At 44.2% G+C, this 25,697-nt stretch overlaps 1 protein-coding gene across 1 annotated transcript in view; it reads left to right on the top strand.

Moving 5' to 3' along the window:
- OTOG (otogelin) overlaps nt 1-25,697 on the top strand; it is a 100,937-nt gene that overhangs the window by 54,760 nt on the left and 20,480 nt on the right. Inside the window, exons 30-39 of the mRNA XM_069073475.1 lie at nt 1,153-1,179; nt 3,201-3,368; nt 5,861-6,139; nt 10,059-10,176; nt 10,389-10,468; nt 11,026-12,956; nt 13,859-14,027; nt 14,810-14,955; nt 21,552-21,641; nt 24,275-24,458. Coding sequence (XP_068929576.1) covers nt 1,153-1,179; nt 3,201-3,368; nt 5,861-6,139; nt 10,059-10,176; nt 10,389-10,468; nt 11,026-12,956; nt 13,859-14,027; nt 14,810-14,955; nt 21,552-21,641; nt 24,275-24,458 — 3,192 coding nt within the window. The remainder of the gene's footprint in view (nt 1-1,152; nt 1,180-3,200; nt 3,369-5,860; nt 6,140-10,058; nt 10,177-10,388; nt 10,469-11,025; nt 12,957-13,858; nt 14,028-14,809; nt 14,956-21,551; nt 21,642-24,274; nt 24,459-25,697) is intronic.

Genomic DNA, 25,697 nt, shown 5'->3' with positions numbered 1-25,697 from the left:
TCACCTTCACTACAGTAGCAATCTCAATAGGGCTTATTTTCGGGGGAAGGCTTATTTTAGAGGAATCTTACACAGTAAGGGGAGGGCTTATTTTCGGGATAGGTCTTATTATCGGGGAAACACGGTATATTATACATATGTGTACACACACACACACACACACTGTGTGGTTCAGGAGCCCCTTCAAGGTTCTCTATTCACACTCATTGGTAAGGACTGTATTGCCACCAGTGACTTCTTTCCGTGCCCCACTTTGCTAGGGTCAATAACCAATTCTCTGCCTAGAGAGGGTCCTGGGTTATGCATTACTAACCTGGAATTTCCCCACATCCCACGCCACCATATTATAATAGGTATTGATTAACCGTGCTTTTGAGTGGCTGTGGTACCCCATTATGACCACTAGAGGGTGCCCAGAGCTCAGGTATTCTCTGCTAGACTGGAATTCTAGTAGGCAATTGGTGCTGTAATGAACCTTGAAAATCATAAACTCTCAGACTTTCCTACTTCAGGCAAGAAACCACTTTTTCTACAGCATTCCTGACAGCCTCTGCCTGAGTTTGTCAATAGAGGGGAAGTTCACTACCTAACATGCATCCATTTCATTTTAGCATAGTAAGAATTTTTCCATAGATGGACAGTGTTTTCATCTATACTGAACTAAAATCATTTATACTGAGCTAAAAGCTGACCACTCCATAATTCCATTGGTAAATCAACCAAACAAGTATTTATTAAATGCTATGTGTCAAGCATGGTGCTAAAAGTTACGAAGAAAAAGAGAAAACAATGCCTGTCTTCAAGGAATTTCCATTCTAATAGGGAAGACAACACACATATAAATAGATTCTTCCCTATTTAGAGAACAGGTGAAACAAGTCTAATCCCTCTTCTACTTGACAATCCTTCAAACATTTGAATGGCAGTTCACCCTCCCCCATCCCTACCCACCTTCTTTTCTCTTTGCTAAACATCCTTATTTTCTTGATGATATAATTTGCAGAGTTGAGAGGTAGACTGTAAGACCCTATGTCCTGGAAGCCCAAAGTTTAGGGGAGTGTTCACTTTGTCCATCTTGAGACCCTATCCTAGAAACCATTCCCTTGGAAGAGTCTCTGGAGACATCTCTTTCCTTCTCTTTCTCTTTTTCAGCTTATGACTGTGACTATTTTAACAAAGGTAAGAATAAATGGAGTTTAAAGAAATGAGGACAAATGGAGAGGTTGGCTGGTGACTGAGTGGACAGCTCTCTAGGACTGTCCCCTTCAAATGGAGTTGTGGTACCCAGGAGTGGCAGCAGCATGTTTGAGGTCTTGTACCCATATCACTCTCCTGGTCCAGGCAGGAGTGATTGGGGGTGGGAGATTAATGGGATTTCAATCCTATTAGATATTTGCTCATGCTAAATGTCTAAGGTGCCCTAGGATCACTGTCAGTCCCTCTGGATCCAGGCTGGTGTTATATTCTGCTCAATTCTGGTCAGGCTCAGGCTGATAAGCCCCTCTAGCCTCTTACCAGTGCTGGGCATTAGGAAGAGGAGGTCAGGTTTATCCTGGCCAGTGATCTAGACACTGCTGCCCACCCCCATCCCCTATCCCCCCACCCCTGATAAAGAAAGCTCATCCAGAAGCATCATTAGTTAAAAAACAACAACAAAATCAGATTTTTGAAAAAAACACCATCCCTAAAATGCTTTAATATATTGGGACTGGGCATGTGGCTTCATACTGTATTCCTTGGGGATAATCATTTATGAATAGAAATCTATATTTCTGGGAATGCCTGGAAGAAATCTGAATCATAGATTATACTTGCCACTTTTTAAATATTAAATGTAATCAAACCAAATTAAGATGTGTATTGCATACTTATACAGGTGTTTGAATGTGAATGTTTGTAGACATTTATATTACTATGGTCACATGTCTATATATAGTCATATATGTGTATATATGCTCATACTTATGTATATGTGTGAGTGAGAAAATACTATTCAGGGCTAAAGACCAACAAGTTAATATCGAACAAGATAACTAGCAAATTCATTAATCAGGATCTTATGTGTCTATCAGTTCTGTTCATTTGCATGTTTGGATCAGAGCTGGGACCAAACTCAGCAAACTGATGAAGCCAGCCTCAGTGGTGCTTGGGACCTTCCTTTCATTTTCTGTATTCTTTTCTTATTTAGTCTCTAGCCAGCCTTCCCAGTGTTCTTATTGTCATGTCTAAAAGTATTCCACTAACATGTTAAGAGGTGGAGTATGGGGAGATAATTTAATTAATTCAGGTGCTGTTAACTTAGGGCTCATTAATTTAAAAAAACATTTTGATAACTTCATTTCATTGTAATTAGTTTCCTTGGTAATACTGTGTATTTTATTTTCTTCACTTCGAAATATAATTCTGAGAAGGGGTCTAAGGATTCACCAAATTGCTAAAAGGGTCCCTAACACAAGAAAAGTTGAGACTTCCCTTTATTTTATTTTCAATTCAGGGAACAAAACAAGCATTTCCATAACACAGTACAATAAAAAAAAGATGATCGCATATAAATCTACAAATCCACCATGTACAACTTGCTATTCACTCCTACAACAAAGTTATGTAAATTTCTCCTTTTCCTTTTTTTCTTTCCTTTCCCCTTCCTCTGCCCTAGAGATGGCTACCATTAGATGCAAATAGGTATACATATGTATATGTGTGTGTGTGTGTGTTATTCTATACACACTTCTATTTATCAGTTCTTTCTCTGGATGCAGATAGTGTCTCTTCAATATGCCCTTTATTTTTAATTTATATATTTATAATATTTAAAATGACTTAGTAATTCAAAGTCATTCTTACAACAATATTGCTGTTACTGTATACAGTGTTCCAGTTCTGCTCACTTTGCTTTTCATCATTTCATCTAAGTCTTTCCATGCCTTTCTAAAATCAATGAGCTCATTGTCTCTTACGGCACAGTAGTGTTCCATCACAACTTGTTCAGCCATTCTCCTCTATTTCCCAGGGAGTAAAGATGGAGGTATGTGCAGATAACTGACCAGAATATCTGATACCTTTCCGAACTCTTTCTTCATGGAGTGTAGTTTAGTCTTGTGTCAGTAGGGAGTTGAAAAGTATGGTCAGGCATGGTATCAGAAGAAAGGAAGAAGACTAAATGGTGTGGTGGGGTGGATGATCTAGCAGTCTCTCTCCAGCTTTAGGCAAGGGACCCTATCAACTGGTCAGCTATGTGCTTGGTGGCACCCGAGTGACCGTGAGGAAAACGAGTGGTGCTGTCGTCCTAGCTCTTCATGAGAATGTGGGTCCTGAAGACACCATTAACTTCTTGCTGACCTCTTCAGTGTATAAACCCAAGGCTTATGGTAAGAGTCCTTTCTCTTATAGTGGTGAGGGATGGTGAGAGGGTTGATCTTTCAAAAAAAATGTATTAATGTTTTCATGCTTTTACACCACAATCATTTCTGGGTAGGGTAACTGCCCATCTTTCTCTGGATTAAATGCTTTCTCATGACAAAGAAAAACAATTAAGCACCAGCACCTGAAATGATGATCCCCATCTGATGGGAGGGCTGATCTTAAATATTCAAGCATGAAGCAATTAATGGGGACATAGCTAAAAATTCAGCATTGCCAGGAAGTTTGATACTTGGGTAGCAACCTTATTCTCCTAATCCATTTTACAAAGGAGGAAACTGAGACCCAAAGTTACCCACCAAGTTAGTGGCAAAGCTAGTATTAGAACCCAGAGCTCTAGATACACAATCTGGAGCTTTGAAAGTAGTCTCGGGACCTTGACAGGTCTGTTGACTAGCTATAATACTCTCAGTTCTCCATGCTGGGCTTTCTTTTGTCTTGTACATTTAGAAGAGATGCTGGCAGAGAAGCCTTCCTCTGTTCCTATATGGAAGGGACTGTAGGAGGTCATATCTGACTGAACTGACTGAGTGACTATGACTTTTTCTCAATTCAACAATTCTATAAGCATCTGTCCAACACCTACTAAATTCAAGTCTGTGTGTTACCAGATGTTGAGCCTTTAAAGACAAACATCAAACCAATCTTTGCCCTCAAGCAATGTTGATTGCAGGAGGATAGCCCTGATCTGCCTTATTATGTCCCTGGTGGTCATCAGGGACAGAATCCTGGGCTAGAGAAACTATGGGGTCAACCTAGGATCCAGTCTGGTACTTTCAGGGACTTCAGAGTCATGGCAGGGTCAGTGGGGCATTTTCATTTAATCACTTTTCATCTCAATTCTTGGGAAAATCACTTCAACCTCTTTGGGTATCAGTTTCCTCATCTGTAAAATGAGGTGTTTGGTCTAGCTGACCCCAAGGTCCTTTCCAACTTAAAATTTATGATCCCAAACCCATATAAAGATTCTTTGAGTGATATTGGATATGGTGAAGAGAGCTCTGGACTAGGTCTAGTCCTGGCCCTGGTGCCAATGCATTATGAGACCTAGGGAACAATGATGATAGCTAGAATTCGTATACCACAAACTTTAAGGTTAACAAAGGGCTTCATCTCACCGGAACCTCACAACAACCATGGGCTGTTGTTGTTGCTTGTTTATTCAGTTATGTCCAACTCTTTGTGACCTCATGGACCACAATACACCAGGACCTTCTATCATCCACTATCTCCTGATAACCCTGGGTGGTAGGTGCTATTGTCACCCCCCATTATTTTTTTAAAGCAATCGGGGTTAAGTAACTTGCTCAACGTTACACGGCCAGTTATTTCTGGGTGTGGTGCTGAGTATCTGAGCCCAGATTTGATGCAGGTCATCCCGACACTGGAGCCGGTGCTCTTACTCGCTGAGCCACCTGGCTGCCCCTAAGCAATTGGGGTTAAGTAACTTGCTCAAGGTTACACGGCCAGGTGTTTCTGGGTGGTTGCTAAGTGTCTGAGCCCAGGATTTGATCTCCAGGTCTTCTCAACACTGGAGCCGGTGCTCTTACTTGCTGTGCTACCTGGCTGCCCATCACCCCCCATTTTGTAGAAGATCAAGCTGAGGCAGATAGTAGTTGAACAATTTACCCAGGCTCAAACAGCTAGTAAGTGTTTGAGGCTGTATGTGAACTCAGACCTTCCTAAATTCAGGTCTGAAGCTCTAACCATGGCACCATCATTTTAATATCTTCCTTCCTCAGCCTCCTTGGTAAAGTGAGATGCAAATGATCTCTAAGGGTCCCTCCCAAGCCTAACATTCTGTGATTCTGTAGGGAGCATACTAAGGGCAAGTTTAGAATTTAGAAATCACAAGGAGGCAGGGTTTAGTCCAGCATAAAAACAAGCTTTCAAAGTGGAATAGGAGGTAATGAATTCCCTGCCACTGGAAGTTTTTAAGTGCAGACTAGATGACCATTTGTCAGAGATTGCTGCTGACAGGTGGCTTAGACCAGGTGTCTTCTGAGTTTCCATCCCAATGTATGATCCCAATACTATAGGACTGTAGATTATCTGTAGTCACAGAAGATAGAGAAAGCAGAGAAACTGAAATCTAATGAATCTTTGTTTTTTCCATTAATTTCAATGTCCTCTCCATAGTTCTAACTCCAGTTCCTTCTTATTTTACCTTCTCCTCACCCTTGGATGAAGGGAGGTGCCATTAAGCAAATGAAAAGTGAGCATGAGATGAAGGGCAAGGAGAAGCAGGCTGGTTAATGCAAAAGTCAAGTCATTGATTCCTGGATAACAGAGTTAGTTGGTTGACCATACTTGCATGGCTAAGGATTTTCTCTGGCATTGTCATCAAGCCCCTGTTGCCCCTGGCCTAGGCAGGGTCTAATCACCTCAGCACCCTCCTTCACTCTCCATTCTGAAGCCCTAAGGGTATGTTTATTTGCAGACTCTGACTTGGTGTCTTTTGAGTCCGCCGACAGACCCAATTACTTCCTCCATGTGACTACCAATGGGTCTCTGTCCCTGGCCAAGTGGGAGCAGAGTGAAGGCTTCCAGAACCGAGCCACATTCATCATGCACCGCAGCATGTGGCTCCCTGGCTATGATGCTTTGGAGTCCTTCAACGAGCCTGGCTCCTTCATCAGCCTCTCAGGCCCAGTGCCCGTCCTGCAGAGGTATCAGCACACAGAGCAGTTCCGGCTTGCCACTCTGCTGAAGCTCGTAGGTAAGAGCCATGTCTTTAAGGAGCCAGCCTCTCCTTAAGGCCCTGTTCTTAGTGTTGGGGCTGTGCAGGGAGATGGAAAATGGTCCCCTGCTCTTGAGCAGTTTACAGTTTAATGAAGGAAAGGACAAGCACACAAAATAATTATGATATGAGGAGGAGTGTGGTAAGTGTGAAGGAAAAATACAGAGAAAAGGCTATAAGACTTTTATGGATAGAGAGAGACAGAGAGGGACAGAGACAGAGAGGGACAGAGACAGAGAGAGACAGAGACACATAGAGAGAGACAGAGATAGATACAGAGACAGACAGACAGACAGGCAAAGAAACCCAGATAGAGACAGAGACAGACACAGAGAGAGACAGACACAGAGACAGAGACACAGAGAGGTACAGAGATAATATATACAGAGATACATAAATAGATACATTAATGGATTGATGGGTGGGTGAATAGAAGATTTATAAAACACATACTCTATGTCAGGCACTATATTAAGTGCTAGAGGTGCAAATACAAACAAGATATTCTCTGTCCTCAAAGAATTTACTTTCTAATAGAGTAAGACAACATATAGAGGGTGTGCTGCCAAGTGCCGGTGGGGAGGACTCCTGCTGGGACCATGAAGAAGAGACAATGGAAAAATAGCCTGGAGATCTGGACACCAGCAAGACGGGGGGAAAGCTCACTCATGAGGGCTGGGAGACTCAGGGACAAAGTCCAAGGTTCTGATCAGAGGGATGAGGGTAATGGAAAGAGAGCAGATGAAGAGAGTCCTGTGAAGTGTCATGGTGGTCTGGTCCCCAGAAAGATGAGGCAAAATACATTTTTCAGCAAGGGGAGGGGAAGGGTCATGGAGGATGTCAGGAGGAGTTAGCATTTGCGTTAGGTTGTGAGATGTTATCAGTTGGAGACGAGGAAAGTCTCTTTCAAGTATGGGGAACTGTGTAAGCAAAGGAGTGGAGGTGGGAGAAGACAGGACAAGAACAAGGAAGAAACAGTCCACTTTGGCTTAACGGAAAGACTGTGAAGGGACGTTCTGTGAAATGGGTTGGAGCTATGATGTGGGTGACTTTAAATGCCAGGATGTGGAGTTTATTCTTCAGGAAATGAGGGACCCCTGAAAGCTTTGGCAGCTAGGAGTGATTTGATTATAACTATGCTTTAAGATCACTTGGATAGTGATATGGAGGATTGAGTGGGGAAAGGGAGAAATTAGACACAGGAAAACTGCTTACAACTGAAGTACCAGAGGTGGGGAACCTTTTATTAAGGGAATTTATTCTGTGAAATTTGGATTCAGTCAGAGGACCTCACTTGAGGACCTAGAGGGCCACATGTGGCCTTGAGGCTACAAGTTTCCAGGCCCTGGAAAAGAGAGGAGAGCATAGGTAGGATAAAGAGTCTGTCTATGCTAACAGAAGCCTCCAAGCCCATTTACCTTGGTAAGTGGGGGCAGGCGAGGTGACCATTGGCCTCAGTGCTTGATGGTTTGGGTCTCATTGTTTGATTTAAGTAGGAGGCAAAGGGGCTCAGTTTAATCTTGGGGTGCCTTTGCACAGAAGGGCATGGCCAGTGGATACAACTACAATATCTAAAAATAAAACAGCCTCTGGGGGAGGTGATGGGAAAGTGATATGGGGCTGTGTCAGGTTGGGTTTCTTGCTGACGGGCGCACATGCCAGACCTATTAGCTCAGAAAGTTCCAGTTAGGAACTATGCCCCTGAGGAGCCACAGCAAGCTAGGGTCTGGGAGAACAAGGCCTCACACCCATTCCCCACTCCTGAGGTATCTGTAAGCTGCTCCCTTTCTTTCCTTCTTCCCCCTGGTCTCTACCTCCCTAACTATTGCCACCTAGAAGGAAAGTTTACTGATAAGTCCTTTTGTCTACACCCCTACTTCCTGCTACCTGAGGTATTCTCATCTGCTTAAAGACCTCAAGTGAAAGAAATGTTCCATTTGTTGGTCATTTATTATCTATCCTGAGCAAAGTGCTATGCTAGACATGATGGAAATAAAAAGTTTAGATAAGTCCTTATTCTCATGGAGTTTACAGTCTGCTAATATTCACATGTTATTATTAACTAATATACAACCTTACACAATAAAGCCTTCGTTTTTGATGTTGTTGAATTGTTTCAGTCTTGTCTGACTCTTCATGGCCCCATTTGGGATTTTCTTGGCAAAGATACAGGAGTGGTTTGCCATTTCCTTCTCCATTACATTTTACAGATAAGGAAAGTGAGGCAAGCAGGGTTCAGTGACTTACCCAGAGTCACACAACCTACTAAGTGTCTGAGGCTGGATTTGAATTCAGATCCTTCTGACTCCAGGATTGACTCTCTAACCACTACTCCATCTAGCTGCCATGATAAGAGCTTTAGAAAGGTACAAAACAAAGTACTCAGTGATATCTTGGCCAGACCACGTCTGGAGTGTTGGGTTCGTGAGCCATCCACCGGAGGGCATCCCAGATGGGGAAGGACTTTGAGGTCATGACAAGAGGTCAGTCAGTTGAAGATTCATGGTCGATCACTTGAGAGAGTTGAATCAAGCATTGACCAGTTGAAGGCATTAGAGGGTTTTAGACTGAAGAAGAGAAGGACCAGTGGGGGATGGGATAACTGTCTTGATTTATTTGAAGTTTTGCCCCATAGAACCGCTCGTCTGCCTAAGGACTGGATGTCCCTGTTTTCTGTACACATTGTTTGTTTCCTGGAAGGAGCTGGAGAAACTGCCAAATTTATACCCTTTTTCTAGACCCTTTGAGCACCTTTTGTCCCTCTGTTAGCAGGCATTACAAGTCACAGGACAATAGGATTTAGAGCCCGTTGAGTTGCCCAAAGAGCTGGGATTTGGAATCAGCTTCTCTGATCCAAATTCAGTGCTTTCCCTACCACACCATACTGTTCCTCTCCACTTCCTAACATCCACTTGCATTGTGGTTTTTGTATGTGTAGGCTCCATAGTTTTCCCTGCTAAGGATGGTTCCTTTTCCTTGTGAAGCTTTTCCCTAGAAGAATCATCCCCCCAAACTCACATTCCTATAGTTTAAGACGTCCACAGCACTTCCCTTCATAATTATTTTCTGAGGTAGGTGTAATACATGCATTAATATTCCAATTTTACAGATGAGGACTCGAGTTCAGAAAATTTAACTGACATTTAAAGTCACAAACTAGTAAGTGGCAGGGCCCCCAAGACCAGAGCCCAGGCTTCCTGACTCCAAATTCAGTAATCTTTCTGCTATCCTTCACTGTTTCTGGTCATTGGTAGCTCAGCCTGGTGTTCTAGGCTTCCTGATGCCACCAAATATAAAAAATCAAAACAAGTACCAAAAGCTCCTCTAACCCAAGGGGTGGACGGTCAGATGATTGTGAGGTTTCTTTTCCTGGTGGTGATCCCTCACATACACAAAGAACATCCAGGGGATGTGGTGTGGGGGCCTCTTTCTTCCTGGGGCCATTTTTCCTCCATCTTTATAATTAAATATGCCTGGGGTTAAGCTAGGCAGATGTTGTGTGCATCAAATTGCCAGCTGTTGTGAGTAGGACTTTAATGAGGGTCCAGGGTAGAAAGGGGACTGAATCCTGACCAAGGAGTTTAGGCTGGGTCAGCTGCTCACTGCAAAGCTTTCTGATGCCCCTGTATAAAGGAGTCAAGCATCAATGGGCATTTATTAAACATCTGCTCTGATCTAGTCATGTTCTATGTCCTGAGGATACAAAAAAAAAGAGCCTGCAAGGAGCCTATATTATTTCCAGATTTTGGAATCTCTCATGTATATGACCCTGGGCTCCCCAACCAGGCTGGACCCTTGAAAACAGAATTTGAGCCTCTGCTTCCCCAGTGGTGCCTTGCCCAGGGCTCTGCCTGTTGTGGGCATGGGATATGTTTCTGAGCATGATTCATTTCCCCAGACACCAGGTTTCCAGGCACTGCCTACACCACCTGTGAGTGGCGCTATGATGCCTGTGCCAACCCTTGCTTCCAAACCTGTCGTGATCCTCAAGGAACCAGCTGCTGGGAAGTTCCCAGGTGAGAATCTTTCACCAGCGCACTGAACTGAACCAGCTGGGGGAGGGCAGCATAGGTGTCTCTGTGCCCACCTGAATGTGTACACACGTGCCCATCTGTAAGCATGCATGAGTGAGTGTTATACATACAGGCACGCAGGTATGGGTTGGGTTGTGAAGAACACCGAGTTGGGGCTGAGTTGGGAGTAAGCATGCATGCCATTGTCTCTGCAGGGTTGAAGGCTGTGTCCCTGTTTGTCCCATCCCCATGGTCCTGGATGAAGTCACCCAGAAATGTGTCTACTTGGAGGACTGTACGTAACTGTTTCTTGTCACTCTCATATGCACTAAAGGATTCTCGGTGTCCTGTGTGATGAGTGATTGGCACAGGTCACTATGAGCTCACAGGGCCTATCCCATAGGAATGGACTTGGAGACTCTGGGATCCTCCTGTATCCTCTAAGAAAGGTTTGGAAAGTCTTCAGGAAAAGTGAGAAAGGCCAGGGGAATGGGCCATATTGCCTCAGGCAGGCCCATGGGCAGGAGGCTGAATGTCTCAAAATCAGCCTGGGGAGATGATACTCCTGGGGTACTGAGGGGGCCACTCAGTCACCAGGAGCCTGCACCATGCCCTCAGACTACAGAGGGAAGAAGAGGCACAGCTCTACCCTTGTGGGGGGTAGGGGGGCCTGGCCTGAAGAGGCAACATTGGCCAAGTCCTGGGAGAGGTCCCAATTCTAGGGAAGAGAGACTAGTCATAGAAACACAGCCAGCCAAATGTCAATTCTGGAGGGAATGGTGGCTCCCAGGTTGTGCTGACCAGACAATGGACCCCTGGATCCCCACCTGAGCTCCTCTCCTTGTGTTTTAGGTATTGAGTCTGCAGTTGCTATGCCCAGTGTGAGGACCCCAGCTCCTGGTCAAGACCTGATCTCCCCAGAGGAATCTCAAACCCCCAAGATGTCCGCAGCCATGGCTGGGCCTAGGGCACCTACCAGTCCAGAAGCCTTCACCATAGCTACCTTCTCCCTGGCCCACCCTTCAGCCAGGGACACCTTTGTTGCCCTCACTACAACTTCGAGCTTGCAGGCAGCAACCAAGGAAGGAGTAGAACCAAGACTTTGGTCTACATTGGGAGGCACCAGCCAGCATTCCTCAAAGTGGCCCACAATTGCAGACCTCTCTACGGTGGCCGCAGCTGGTGTGCAGCTGCCTTCTGGCCCTCCTGCCACCCCGCCAGCTCCAGAAGCCACCTCCTCCTCCAGGATCCTAGTGCCCAGTGTGGGGACAGCCACCATAAAAACAACTCAAGCAAAAGTGACCTTCAGAGGAAGCCCAACTACTACAAAGTTCCTGATGCTCCCCACAATTCCTGGCTTTCATCTAATGTCCAAAGCTGTGACTGTTCCTACACCAAGCACCTTGCCAGTCAGGACGACGCAGCTGCAAGCAGGGACAAGGCCCTCCCTCAGTCTGGCTTTCTCTGAGAGACCCCCTTCTACAACTGTAACCACTGGGATCTCGTCTGTGGGGCTCCCTCCCTCTGTAGGGCTCCAGGAACCATTGCTAATGACCCTGTCAACAGGGGAAGGGAATAGGACAGAAACCCCTAGAGTCCCCTCAGCTGAGAACATGACACGTTCCAGCAGTTCTCCTCCATCTGTTGGTAAGACCTCTGTGGGGCAGATCCATGTCAGAACCTCTGTGAGCACAGGACCGGAAATGGCACAAGCCACAGGGCAAACTGAGACCAGTCATATCACAACTACAACCCTTTCAACATCCCCAGCCAGGAGCCGGTTTTCCACCACACTCATCATCCATCCACCTTTGGGTGCAGTTCTCTCAGTGACTGAAGCCACCAGTCCCATGACCCTGACCTCTGTGACTCTGGTTACCTCTGCCCTCTCTGCAGCAAAGTCACCTGCTACATATTCACCAGCTCCTGTACCCTCTCTGGTTTCTGAATCAACTGTGCCTTCCCTACTGTCAGATACCAGCACACCTCTAGCTGAGGCAGGGATACCATTGGGCATATTGTCAACTTCATCCCACCCTCCTCCATGGACTCTCATCTCCAGTCCCCCTGCCCCTAAAGGAGCTGGGGTTTCTGCTGTGTCCCCAGGGAAGGACACACAATTGTCTATGTCCATAGCCACCTCCCTATCTCCTGTGACCTTCCACCCTACGCTCCCCCCGACCTCAGTGGGCTTGACTCAAGTTCACACAACTAGGCAAGATGTCCCTCTGACCATGGTCACAGCACCAGCTTTACTAGGGTTGACCACCCCTCTCCTGCGGTCAGAAGCCACCCCCTCAACCTCAACCCATGAGATGTTTGTGCAAAGGGCGTCAGGGGCACCGGGCAAGAGAACCACTGAAAAGGGGGCTATCCTATCCAAGCAAGTGCCCCTCCCTACAGCGGAATATAGCACATCCTCTCCGGGTATCACAAGGCTGCCTGCTACACCTCACTCCCAGGTGACTCCAAGGACTAAGGCCAAGGGTGCTGGTGTCACATCCGTGCCACATTTGTCCACATCCTTCCCCTTTGGCCCACTAGCTACCAATGTGACGGGAATATCTTCATCACCACCAGCCACTGTGACCTCATACTTCCCGGCTTCTATGGCCCAGACTAGGGCCTCTGGGATGACCCTAGGGCTGCCGCTTCCAGAGGAATCTGATGATGAGGACACAACAGGACAACCTGGACGGTCAGCCCCAGTGGGAGGCGTCTCGGTGCCACCTACCTCAGTCCTGATGTCAATGAGAGAATCTTCTACATTCCCCACATGTGTTGTGAGTAATTAATCATGGTTCTCTGGCTGCCTGTAGAGTGACCTATCCCTTCAATCCCTCCCACATCTACAGAGCTCTGGACCCTGCCTTTGGGGTAGACTTGGAACTGGTGACCAGCTCCTTCCATACACTGGTTATTAACCAGAGAAGAACTGGGGTTGATTTCCTTTCTTTCTTTTGGGGTCACTGCCTTGAATCTTTCTGACTGACTGGCATAACTGAGCTCAAGCTGAAACTCCTCACTTCTCCCCAGGCTCGGTGGCCTGGCCTTTCACCATCATGTCTGGCACGCAGGGCATTTTCCTGGGCACAATGCCACTTGGACATAGAAATAGTGCCCTCATTTAACCTTGTTCCACTCTATCCTGATCTCCTTAAATCAGGCCATTACATGTGAAACCACATGAGTGTGTGCCTGTGTTTCCACTGGAGGATGCTTCTCCATGACCCCCAAGGACCTGTTCCCCCTGGTACATGCCAGCACACTACAGTTCTCTTACACGATCTGATCCAAGTGCAGGACCTGACTCCCACCTTTTTTGGTTTTCTTTTATATTTGAATACCCAGCATTTAACACAGTGTTTGGCATATAAAAACATTTTATAAATGCTTTTTTATCCATTCATTCATTCATTTCTGATTCTTCCAGAATGTGAATGAAGCACAATTCACCTAGTGATAAATTATGTGTGCCTGCCCCCATCTCCTCAGTCCCTGCCCCCATCTCCTCAGTCCCTAAGCCTGATAAAGGGTTATTGTTGGTGGATCTGGGGCAAAATGGGGGCTGCCTGCAGGATGCATCTCCTCTTTTGTTCTCCTACACCCCCAGATACTTGGGTAGGGATTCTCTCCACTCTGGCAAGAGAGTGACACCATCTATCTCTCTTCCCATCTATCCTAGCCCATCATAGAAAGTGAATGTGTCAGACATATCTGTGTAGAGGGAGAGCTGGTCCGAGTTAACCAGACACAGCAGTGCCCATACAGTGCCTCACCCCCTCCTTGTGGGATTCTGGGCCTTGCTGTTCGTGCCAATGGAGACCGATGCTGCTCCCGCTGGGAATGTGCCTGTGAGTAGCCACTGTGACCTGATGCTAAGGCCACAGTCATTTGACTATGGGCGGGGGGTGAGTTGGAGCAAGGGAGCTTGGGTGACAGAGACTCTCCTTCCTCTTGAGTGATCGCATGCCCATTAGGATTCCTGTCCAGAATATGACAGACCTGACTTGTATGAGAACGGAGGGGTGACCTGTGTCCCTGAAACTGCCCCTCATGCCCTCTCTGCACTAGAAGATAGGACCATAACATTATTGAATAGAGGTAGAAGAAGCATCAGGGGCTATCTGGTCAAGCATCTTCATTTTATAGATGAAGAAACCAAGGCCCAGGGTGGCGTGTTCCAAGGTCATATAGTCAGTAAGCATCAGAGGCAAGATTTAAACCTACATTCTTCGAGTCTACTCTATCTCCCTTAAAAACAATTGGTGTTTTGCTCCAATTGTGATAGAAAGGAAAAGGAAGGGAGGGAGAAAAAAGGAGAAGAGAGGGAAGAGAACAGGGCAAGAAAGCCCAGCCAGTGTCTTCAGTGTGGGATCTAGAGGGTGGGGAGCTGGTTCCATCATTAACACAGAGATGTGAAGAAGCTAGGACCCAATGAGATCCCCTTGCCCAGCAGTCAGCAGATCCCTTCTCTGAATGAAGCTGGGGCTGCAGGCTTTAAAGAAGCCAAGCTTTGGCCATACGAGGATCTCTATTAAAATGCTTCATCCTTTTTCCTGGCATCTCTAGGAAGGGAATTCAGACTTCCTCTTCCTATCTCTTTAACCCGAATCTCTCTTCTGTCTGTATGTAGGTCGATGTTCTATTTTTCCTGACTTGAGCTTGGTGACCTTTGATGGCAGCTACGTGGCGCTGTTTAAAGAGGCCTCCTACATTGTCAGCCAGCGCCCAGAGGAGATGGTCTCTGTCCTTGTCCTCGACTGCAAAAGTGCAAATCTGGTAATTGCTCCATGCCCCCACTGCCATTAGGGTGCCCGAGGAACTTTGGCTGAATTTGGGGAGCAAGAGAGTGGGAAATGCACTCAACTGGCCAACCCAGTGATGTGCTCTCAGTTTAGCTGTCTAATGAACTTTCCTTGTGACCCTTGGCCAATCATTACATTCTGAGCCTCAGTTTCCTTATCTGCAAAATGATCATTGTCTTTTCCCCTTAATCCGCCTTTCTTCCAAACTCACCTGTTTCTATTGAGGGCAGCACCCCCTTCCCAATAACCCAGGTTTGAAACTTCAGAGCTATCTTCCACTGTTCCCTCTTCTTTCCCTCTTCATATTTGATTAGTTGCCAAGTCTTGTCATGTCTACCTCCACATCTCTTGGATCCATCCATCCTCTTCTGCATACTCACATAGCTACCCTCCAGTTCAGGTCCCCATCGCTTCTCTCCTGGACTATTGTGGCAGCCTCCCTTATCTTTTTCTTCTCCTCTCTTCAATCAACACAGCTGCCAATTAATATCCCTAAGACACACATCTGCTATACACGGGACACTTTAGAGGTTTCTAAAAACAAAACAAAGCAAAAAACCAGACAGCTCCACCTGACAGTTAAACCCTCCACTATCTAGCTCCCATCTACCTTTCCAGACCTATTTCACATTGCTTCCCTTCGCACATTTTATGGTCCAGCCCCATTGGTCTATTTGCTCTTCCTTGAACTTGACATTTTATCTACCACCTCTGTGATTTTGTACAAACTAGCCCTTATTCCTGGAATGTTTGCCCTCCTCACTCTGTTGCCTAGAATCCCTAGATTGCTTTAAGCCCTAGCTCAGGAGCCACTGATTCCTCAAAGTCTTCTCTTGGTTCTCTCAGTGTTTAGGATTCTCCTTTGCTTCTGGTTAGACTGTATTTCCTTCTCTGGGTGCATGGTGTTTCCACCTCTCCACGTAGAATTTGAGTTCCTCAAAGGTTTCATTTTTGTTTTTATATCTCCAGTACTTCGAATGGTGCCCAGGAGAATCACCTAATAAAGAAATACATCTGTGGGATTGAATTTAAGTAACAGTTGTTCCACCTGCCTCACTGGACTGTTACAAAAAAGCTTAGTAAACTTAAGAGTGCTGTAGACAAGGGATTTTTTATTATCATTGCTGTGATTATTATGGAGTAGAAAGAGAGGTGGCCTCAGAGCCAGGAAGGCCTTAGTTCAAGCCTCACCTCATGTACTGGCTGTGTGACCCTGGGCAGATCACTTACCCTCACAGTGTTCCCGGACAACTCTTTGAGATGATACTGGTTGAATAGTTGCCAGTTTTCATTGGCAGAGGGAGTTTCCTCACTGGGAGCTCCCCACAGTAAGATAATTGTGTGTCTAAACAAAAAAGAAATGGCGGAAGCACAATGGGTTGAAGAACTAGGATTAGGAGGCAAGGCACCTGACTGAACAACTCTGGGGGTAGCAAGTTTGTATAGTGGGTTGAACATAGGTAGAAGGCAGAAGAGTATGGTAGAAAGCTGTTAACTGGGGGTATAGGAGAGAGAAGTCCTAGGCTCAGCTTTTCCATTAAACTCTGTAATCTTGGGCAAGACATTTCTCCTTTTTGGGTAACAGTTTCCTCAACTGTAAAATGAGGGAATTTGGTAGCTTACAGCTCTTCCATACCTTCATTCTCTGAAACATTTGTTGGAAGAATGAATGGAGGTGGAGCCAAGATGGTGGCATAGAAGCAGGAAAATTCCATGAGCTCCCCCCATAACCACTTCAAATACTTATAGAATATGACTCTAAACAAATTTTAGAGCTACAGAACCCACAAAGTGACAGAGAGAAACAGATCTCCCGCTGAAGGCAGCCTGTAAGGCAGACAGGAAGGGTTCATCACAGCACTCTGGGAGCAGAGCCCAGCCCCATGTGAGCCTGTGATTTTAGCCCCAGGGTAGCCCCCACCAGCAGCTACTGGAGTGGACCTCAGGAGAGTCAATAACCAGCAGCTCTGGTGGTTTTCAGAAATATCAACCCATAAATGCCAAAGGAAAAATAAAAGGTCAGTGTAAAGCTCTGTTGGAACTGGGCGGGGGGGGGGGGGAAGGGAGGTGCGGTCCATCTTCTGCCCCCAGAGTGAGAAGTGGCAGAGGCAGAACAGCCATGCAACCACCTCCACGTGGCTGCTTCAGAGCTCCTGGCCTGCAGATTGTAGGGGGGCCAAGCAACCATTCAGAGGGTAATTGCTCTTGCTTTAACCTGCCTGGACCTGGATCGTGATCTTGGGTGGTGGTCCTGAGGTGTGTGACTAGTGAGCCAGAGCATGTGGGGGCTGTAGAGATGGTGCCCTCCTAATAGCTCCAGCAGCTGTGAAAACCCCAGTGATTTGGGACAAAGTTCTCCCTTCTGGAAGCAGAGTTCTATTGTGACAAAGAGCTTAAAAGTCAAGTAATCGAGTGGCAACATGAGCAAGTAAAGGAAGCAAAGAAAGCACAGAAATCCAACTTTAGACTCCTTTTTTGGGGACAAAAAGGATCAAAGCATGGAACAGAAGGAAATCAACAAAGTCAGAACTCCTGCACCAAAAGCTTCCAAGAAAAACATGAACTGGTTATAGGCCATGGAGGAGCTCAAGAAGGGTTTTGAAAATCAAGTAAGAGAACTGGAGGAAAAATTGGGAAGACAAATGAGAATGATGCAAGAAAATCATGAAAAGAGAGTCAATAACTTGACTGAAGGAAATAATGCCTTAAAAAATAGACTAACTCAAATGGTAAAATAGGCCCAAAAAGCCAATGAGGAGAAGAATGCCTTAAAAATTTGAATTTGCCAAACAGAAAAAGAGTCTCAAAAGCTCACTGAAGAGAATAATTCCTTCAGAATTAGATTAGAGCAAATGAAAGCTAATAACTTTATGAGAAATTAAGATACTATTAAACAGATCCAAACAAATAAAAAAATAGAAGGCAATGTGAAATATGTCATTGGAAAAACAACTGAACTGGAAAATAGATACAGGAGAGCTAATTTAAAAATTATTGGACTACCTGAAAGCCATGATCAATAAAAGAAACTAGAAATCACCCTTCAAGAAATTCTCAAGGAAAATTGCCCTGATATTTTTGAACCAGAGGGCAAAATAGAAATGGAAAGAATGCACCAATCACCTCTTGAAAAAGATTGCAAAAAGAAAACTCCTAGGAATATTATAGCCAGGTTCCAGAGTTCCCAGATCAAGGAGAAAATATTACAAGCAGTCAAGAAGAAACAATTTGAATATTGTGGAAACACAATCAGGATAACAAAGGATCTAGCAGCTTCTACACTAAGGGATTTAAGGGCTTAGAATATGATATTCCAGAGGTTGAAGGAGTTAGGATTAAAACCAAGAATCACCTACCCAGCAAAACTGAGTATCATGTTTCAGGGGAAAATATGGTAATTCAATGAAAGAGGACTTTCAAACATTCTTTTTTTTTTTTTTTAAAGCAATTGGGGTTAAGTAACTTGCTCAAGGTTACACGGCCAGTTATTTCTGGGTGTGGTGCTAAGTATCATAGCCCGGATTTGATCCCAGGTCATCCTGATTCTGGGGCTGGTGCTCTTACTCACTGAGCCACCTGGCCACCCCACTTTCAAGCATTCTTGATGAAAAAAACAGAGCTGAATAGAAAATTTCACTTTCAAATACAAGAAGCAAGAGAAGCATGAGAAGGTAAACAGGAAAAAGAAATCATAAGGAACTTATCAAAGTTGAACTATTTACATTCCTGCATGGAAAAACAATAATTGTAACTTATGAGACTTTTCTCAGTATGAGGATAGTTGAAGGGAATATAAGTGTATATATAGGAAGGTATGTGTGAGTGTGTGTATATATGTGTACAGGTATACATAGACAGAGGGCACAGGATTAATTGAATAGGAAGGGATGATATTTAAAAGGTGAAATTGAGAGGTGAAAGAGGAATATAATGAGAGGAGATGGGGAGAGACAGAATGGGGTTAATTATCTCATATAAAAGAGGCAATGGATAACAGTTACAATGGAGGGGAAGAACAGGTAGGCAAAAGGGAATGGGTCAACTTTACTGTCATTGAATTTGGCTTAGGGAGGGAATAACATACACACTAAATTAGGTATCCTGCCCTACAGGAGAGTAGGGGAAAGGGGATGAGAGGGGAGATGATAGAGGGGAGGGCAGGTTGGGGGGGAGGGTAGTTAGAAGCACACACTTTTGAAAAGGGACAGGGTCAAAGTAGAGAATAGAACAAGTAGGGGGCAGGATAGCATGGAGGGAAATATAGTTAGTCTTTCACAATATATCCACTATGGAAATGTTTTGCATAGCTACACATGTACAACCTATATTGAATTGCTTATCTTCCCAGTAAGGGTGGGTGATGAGGGACGAAGGGAAAGAATTTGGAATTCAAAGTTTTAAAATGAAATGTTTAAAAAATATTATTATTATTATCATTATTTTTTACACGTAACTGGGAAATAAGATATACAGGCACTGGGGTATGGAGAGCCATCTTGCCCTACCATAAAGTCGGAGAGGGAATGGAGGAGGATATAGGAGAGAGCAGATTGGGGGAGGGGGTATACTATGGGATTGCTGTTTTGGGGTGGTGGGTAGGGGAAAGACAGAGAGAAAATTTGTAACTCAAAATCTTGCGGAAATGAACGATGTAAATAAAGATAAACTTAAAATTTAATTTAACAACAAAAAAAGAATGAATGGATATTCAATTTTGACTTCCCCTTTACTCTGAACAAGGCATGGGGAATACACAGAGAAAAAATCATGGCTGCCTTCAAGGAGCTTGCCTTTTCCTGGTGGTTGAGGGGTACAGAGATAACACATACATGCATAAACGTAATATAATGTGTTGGAGAGAGCATAGAAGAAATCCCAACTGAGTGTTTCAGGAAAATTTGGGAATGCAGAGGGCTCTTTATTTTTTCAGAGTATCAGGGAAGGCTTTGTAGGGGATCTGAACTGAGCTTTGGAGCAAGGGAAATATTCTAAAAGATGACAGGAGTGCATTCCAGGCTCAAGAAGACAGTTTTGGGAAATTCATGGAGTTGGAGAATGGCATGACAGATTCTCAGAATTTAGCCCATTTGGGTTGGGACATAGTGTATGAAGGGGAGTAATGCACAATCATTCTGAAACAGGTAGATTGATTGTGGAGGACCTTGAACATCAGAGTAAGGAATACAGGTTTTATTCTAGAGGCAATAGGTAGCCTTGGAAGGTTTGTAAGTAAAGGAGCTATGGTCGGGCTTCTGGCATAAGAAAATTGTTTTGGCAACTGTGTGAAGAATGGGTTGAAAATGGAAGAAATTGAACCATAGACTATCAGAGTCAAAAGAATCCTTAAATATCAGTTGGTTCAACTGTCTTACTTAATAAATGAGAAAACTCAGGACCAGGAAAAGGACTTGTTCAAGCCAACATTTAGAGTTATTAGCAATACCAGGACAGAAACTCAGATCGCAGGATTCCAACCCAAGGCGTTTTCCTTTATGCCTCTTTGCATTATGACACCCCAGTCCCCAGAGAAAGGCTGTGGAGATAACTCTCCAGTCTCTTCATGGAAGTTAACATTTTGGATAATCTGTGGCCACTTGTAACCCTAATGTGGCTGTCCCGTAATTCTGTTGTGTCCCAAGGCTGAGGTACGCATGGAATGCTAAACCTTTTCCATACTGTCCAGGATGGAGTGGAACTCGGGAGGGAAATCTGTTATAGAAAAAACAGCACAAAGGGTTCTGGTGGATAAACAAACATTCTGGGGGCTTGATTCTTTTGTGGATTATTGGTGTTTTGAAAACTTAAAGCATTGTATAGTTGTTAGCTATTACTTTTGTTTCTATCCATGTTAGTGTGGATCACTGAGGAGGGACTGGACAAGTTGTCCTCTTTCTCACCCTCCATATTCGTCCAAAACACTCTTTCCCCAAATGATTTGAGAGAGCTTTCTGGGGGAGACAGAAAGAGCTGCTCAAGTCCATGTAGGCAGGTCCCTATGGATGGTAATGGATGGAGAGAATGGGGGTGAAAACTGAATTTAAATTTTGGTTCAGATAATTTATGGAACCATGGTCAGATTAAGCTTTTAAATTCATTTTTATTAATTAATTTTAATTAATATATCATATAATTATTTAATAACCTTTTAAAGCTTCAGTTTCTTGTTCTGTAGAAGAGGGATAATGTACAGAGCCTGGCACATGATAAGAGCTTTATCACTGTTTATTGACTGGCCTCTCTCTATGTCAGATGGTTATTGTGAGGATCAAATAAATTAATGTTTACAAAGTGTGGTATAACACATCATAATGAGTGTATATTTGTATCATACTTTCTAGTTTACTAAGTACTTTTATCTTACAATAACCCTGGTAGGTAGTCTAAGTAATATACTTATTTTTAATATGAGGAAATAGAGGTTAAGTGACTTACCCCAGGGTTCAATAGCTAGTCAGTATTAGGGCTGGTGTTCAAACCGAATCCCTGGTCTCCAAGTCAAATGCACTTTTGATTTACCATGTGACATTTCTTCTATGCATAGTAGTTATTAACAATGCTATTTTTCTGTAGGGCCACTTGAACTGGCCTCCTTTCTGCCCAGTGATGCTGAATGTGACCAATCTAGCCCACCAAATGACCATCGATCGACTCAACAGGACGGTATGAACTTCCAAAATATTCCTGTTCCAAGAGCAACCCTGTCCTAGAATTACTGTGACTGGCTCAGAGTGTGACAGGTGGTGTGTCAGGGCCATCCCTGATGCAGACCACCATCACTACTGGCATTTTCCCCCTTGCTTTAACTAGGAAAAAAGTATAAATGGATCATTTATAAATTTCATATTGACCAACAGACATGATTGTAGAATGTATTATTAAAGAAATGGTTTGTGAGCATTTAGAAAAGTGATGATCACTGAGAATCACCATGGCTTCATCGAAAGTACTTCATGCTAGATTGACCTGATTTCCTTCGTTGACAGGACTATGAGCAGGCTACTAGATCAAAGAGGCTTCATAAACAGTTCCTCCTCTATGTTCCTGTCATACACACGTTCAATCCATGTGCCACCTATGTCTTTATCGAAGTTGCTGATTTTAAAACAAGTTTTAAGTTAAAAAATATTAAACAGAACAGAAATCTGAACTGTAGGGTCAATAGGACTAAACTCTACTGTTCTATGTCTAGTGAGACTCTGTTCTGACTGGAGTACTGCTTTCAGTTCTAGGCCTCACATTTTAAGAACACAGACAAGTTGAAATGTGTCCCATAGGGAGATGGAGAGATGACTAGAAATAAGGTTATGTGGGGGACAATGGAAGGGACAATTCATGTAAAACATGATAGGAATTTTCGAGTATTTTGAAGGACTGTTGTTTGGAAGAGGAATTAAGCTCATTCTGTTTGGCCTCAGAGGATAGAGTTGGAAGCACTGGGTGGAAAATACAGAGGCAACTTTGAACTCAGTTTAAGAAAAAAGCCCTCACTGCCCACAAGTGCTGTTGTCAACTGCAAAGGACTACTGCAGATCCCCTTCACTGGAAGCTTTCAGGCAGAAGTTGGACAGATGATCCCTTATTTGGGATAGAGTTGGAAAGGTCAGTCAGGTATAGATTGGACCAGATTGTATCTGAGCGTCTTTCAAGCTCTTTGATTCTGTTATGGAGTCTTGGGAGGGTCCTTCCAGGTTGACATTCATCTACTCTTTGCATCTAGGTGCTCAGTTATTTCCAAGTCCACATATTTCCATGTTATTAGGATTAAGTGAAGAAGCTAGGAGATACAGTGTTTAACCTGGAGTCCTGAAGATCCAAGTTCAAATTTGACTTCAGATAGGTCCTAGATGTATGATCCTGGGCAAGTCATTTCCCCTCTGTCAGCCTCAGTTTTCTCAACTGTAAAATGGGAATCATAATATCACCTACGTTCTAGGGTTATTATGAGGATCAAATGAGATAATATTTGTAAAGGCCCAGTTCCTGGCTTATAGTAGATGCTTAATAAATGCCTGTTTCTTTCTTTCCTCCCTTCCCTCCTTCTCTCCTTCCTTCCTTCCTTCCTTCCTTCCTTCCTTCCTTCCTTCCTTCCCTCCTTCCTTCCTTCCTTCCATGAGAGACTTTCAAATGCCATCCAGAAATCCAGAGAACACAAGATCATGTTGATTACTTGAAAGCTAAAGCACTAAAATATCTGTGGAATTTGATGCTACAATTGTGAGTGATAAAATTACTTTAATAAATTCAATTAGGATTATGCTTTCAGCAATTGTTTTTATTTTAAAGTTTAGTCTTTTGCCTTCAGTTTGCTTTATATATAGGAACGAGAGAAACAATGCGGGTTTTCAGGGGCTCAGTTTTCACTTTGGATTTCTCTACATTAGATTCTAGTTTTAATGGTGGCCAACATTAATAGCTGAAGGTCTGCAAAGCACTTACATATGTTAATTTATTTGATCCTCACAACAACAACCCTGTGAGGTAAATTCTCTTATTATCCCCACTTTATGGATGAAGAAACCGAGACTGAGAGGGGTTAAACGACATGTTCACAGTCACACAGATAATGAGTGCTGGAGGCTGGCTCTGAACTCGGATCTTCCTCACTCCAGCCCAATACTCTATATTCTGTGTCACAAGCTGCCCCCCCAAACCAGAGAAGGTTCTCCCTATTACCCATACTTAAGCGGAAGGGATCCCAAGAAGTTACTCAGTCCAACCTTACACTCTGCACAGTAGTCCCAGGAGTAACATGGCTACTGGAGACCCTTCTCCCCTTCCCATAAACTTGATCGCTCCATTCCCACTTATCCCCTATCCTTGGGTAGCTTTCCAAGCAGAGAGTCATACTGGGGTAAATGAAAATGAATGCATCAGATATCTGTGATTTCATCAAGATGGGGAGCTCTCAAAGTAGGTACTCCCTCCACCAATTCAGATTGCTAGTTTATGAATTAGATTAGTGCTAGGGAGTTACCTGAGACACTGAGAAGTTGTCTTTCTATCCATCACTCCCATTATGCAGCTATGATTCTGAACTTGATTGTAACAAAAATCTGCTCCCACACTGACATTGGGGGTAGGAACCTCCTAGGATCATCTTGTCCATCCAGGACCCCATCACAAGTCTCCCAGCAATCCAGGTTTTATTATTTCCCTCCTATCCTTTCAGCTCCCCAGGTCTTTCTCCTAGCAGCTCCCTTTTTAAGAGCGAACATTATAAAGAAAGTTCAAGTGTACCTATATTTGGAGACAAATTAATTTCTGTTTTGTTGCCTCTTTTCCCTCTTCTCTAGGTAACTCTCAACTCAAGGCCCGTCTGGCCACCAGTGAGCCAGCATGGATTTAAGATTGAGGACACAGGGAATATGTATGTGATCCGGACCCCTTCACAAGTCCGAATCCAGTGGTTCCACAGCTCAGGGCTCATGATTGTGGAGTCCAGAAAAGCGGATGAATCTGTGGGTGGAGGTCTATGTGGTGAGTTCCGGACCTCTGCAAGGGGGTATGGGAACACAGCTGCTCCAGTGCCCATTTCTTGCTTGGAAAGAGATATGGAAGGGGGGCATATGGATGGAGGAGAACAGTGCTATCTTTCTGATACTTACGTTGTTATAGGGCAGATTGAACCATGAGAGACAACGTCCTAGAGCTCAGCCCATTAGAAGGGCCTCTGGTAGAGAGTGAGTCAAGGAGACCAGCTAGGACTGAAAGGCAAGGCCCAGAGGCAGAGAGAGGTCAGACAGTCAGGAGGGAGTAGAATCCCACATTATAGGTCTGAACGTCCAAGAGAGTCCAACCTCAGGGGCCCACATTAACACAAGCCCCAAATTCAATTTGCCCCTTATTAATTTGAGTTTTCTTTTCCTTTTCTTCTTGCTTTAGTATAACCTCTTTTTTATTTTAAAGCTTTATTTTTTTCCCTTTCTTAATACCATAGACACTTCTTAATACCCTTAACTCCCATAGAACCATCCTTGTTACAGAAGAAAATACAGAAGCAAAATTAATTGAGTGACCACCTCTGACAAAGCATACAACATTCCTGGTGCCTGAAATTCTGATTCCTCTGGCTCTCTTCAGGTCCCACCTAAAATCTCATCATCTGCAAGAAACTTCTTCTGACCCCCCCTTAATGCTAGTGCCTTCCCTTGGAGACCCTCTCCACTTTGGTCTGTTTAAATTTTGCCCATGACTGTTTCATTGACGTTCCCTCCGTTAGACTGGGAGCTCCTTGAGGGAGGGACTGGCTTTCTCCCCCTTTCTTTATATCCCCAACACTTAGCCTGGTGCCAGCCACACAGAAAGTTCTTAGTGTGTGCTTTTGGCACCTGTAAACCCTACCCCCTACCAAGATGAGGAAGGCATGTTTCATCATTTGTGGAACTAATAATAATCATTGCCTTTAATCAGAGTTCAGCTGCCTTTTAATGTTCTTTTCAGTCATGTTTATATATATATATATATATATATATATATATATATATATATATATATAACATATATACATTTCAGCCACAGGGCATTGGAAGTCACATTCTCCTGTCCTTTCTCAGATGTGGAGACTTCTTAAGTTGCAGTTGGAGTTGAATCAGTAGGGACCTGTCAGTGGACCTTGTCAGGCGTGTGAGGGGGACAGTCTCACCTGAGACAGAACCAACCACCCTTTGCCTTGACCCTATACTTCTGATGCTCCAAGGGCCTAGTTTGGGAGTGTGG

Source organism: Petaurus breviceps, unplaced genomic scaffold, assembly GCF_028583685.1.
Source record: "Petaurus breviceps papuanus isolate PSGF00001 unplaced genomic scaffold, PetGlider_PUasm1.0 140, whole genome shotgun sequence".
Classification (NCBI taxonomy): Eukaryota; Metazoa; Chordata; class Mammalia; order Diprotodontia; family Petauridae; genus Petaurus; species Petaurus breviceps.
Note: the sequence above shows the minus strand (reverse complement) of the source record. Positions and strands in the feature narration are given on the sequence as shown.